Genomic DNA, 865 nt, shown 5'->3' with positions numbered 1-865 from the left:
GAAGATAGGTCATTGGATTGCTCACAAGTATAAGTAAACTCGGCGTCGTCCATTTTCGTTGTAAATAAGACACGCCAACACAAAGACACGATCCAGTACTACAGCAGATAGATACAACTGTTGGCTGCCAGAAACCAGGAATAATATCCACTAGTAGCAGGGTCCTGGAGAAACCGGCCTGGAGTGGGACTTGTGGTGGGAGGAACACCTGTTCAGTGTTGCACAAAATAGGAATGGTTATGTTCGTTCTTCAATGCGATCTTCTTGATCTTGAGCTTTGATTGTAGTTTGGGCCAGGCATTCCAGGCTCGCGAGAAAGTAACTGTAGTGTAGCTGGAAAAGGTGCACTAAGTTCATGACCTCTGATCCCACATGGCTGGTTGCAGATCTACATGACTGTCTGTACGTCATGATTGTGACATCGGCGTATGTTCGCCGAACTACGTCATCATTGCCATCAGAAAGAAGAAAACAACGTGAAAGCTACAATTAAACAAAGCAAAAGTAATTTTTAGCGTCGATCGTTGACTAATTGAATCCATAATTTGCAATATCCACTATCGCTGATAAAAGCCCAGAAACGTTCCTTACTATTGGCAGTATTGCCTGTCTACTATTACCTACATGTACTTCAGTTCTACCCAGTGTCTGCACGACACTGTGTTCCTTCAAACATCAATGAGAATGAGATGGTAGCCTTAAATCTTTAGGCTTTCCTTCTTTTTCTAGTACGAAGTGACGTTCAGACAAATGGCTCTTTCCTTGTCTCAGCCACTCTTGTTTCAAGCGTTGGCAGGCAAGAAAAATGTGCTAATTGCAGGCTGTGGTGGCGGATATGATGTGTACAGCGGAATCCCCCTGTTCG

At 43.9% G+C, this 865-nt stretch overlaps 1 protein-coding gene across 1 annotated transcript in view; it reads right to left on the bottom strand.

The window, feature by feature from the left end:
• Positions 1-307, bottom strand: part of LOC135810017 (heat shock factor 2-binding protein-like) — an 11,611-nt gene extending 11,304 nt beyond the window's left edge. Inside the window, exon 1 of the mRNA XM_065323481.1 lies at positions 1-307. This exon is cut by the window's left edge and continues 64 nt beyond it. Coding sequence (XP_065179553.1) covers positions 1-53 — 53 coding nt within the window. The 5' untranslated portion in view covers positions 54-307.
• Positions 308-865: the final 558 nt, after the last annotated feature.

The sequence above is a fragment of the Sycon ciliatum genome, chromosome 2, assembly GCF_964019385.1.
Source record: "Sycon ciliatum chromosome 2, ocSycCili1.1, whole genome shotgun sequence".
Classification (NCBI taxonomy): Eukaryota; Metazoa; Porifera; class Calcarea; order Leucosolenida; family Sycettidae; genus Sycon; species Sycon ciliatum.
Note: the sequence above shows the minus strand (reverse complement) of the source record. Positions and strands in the feature narration are given on the sequence as shown.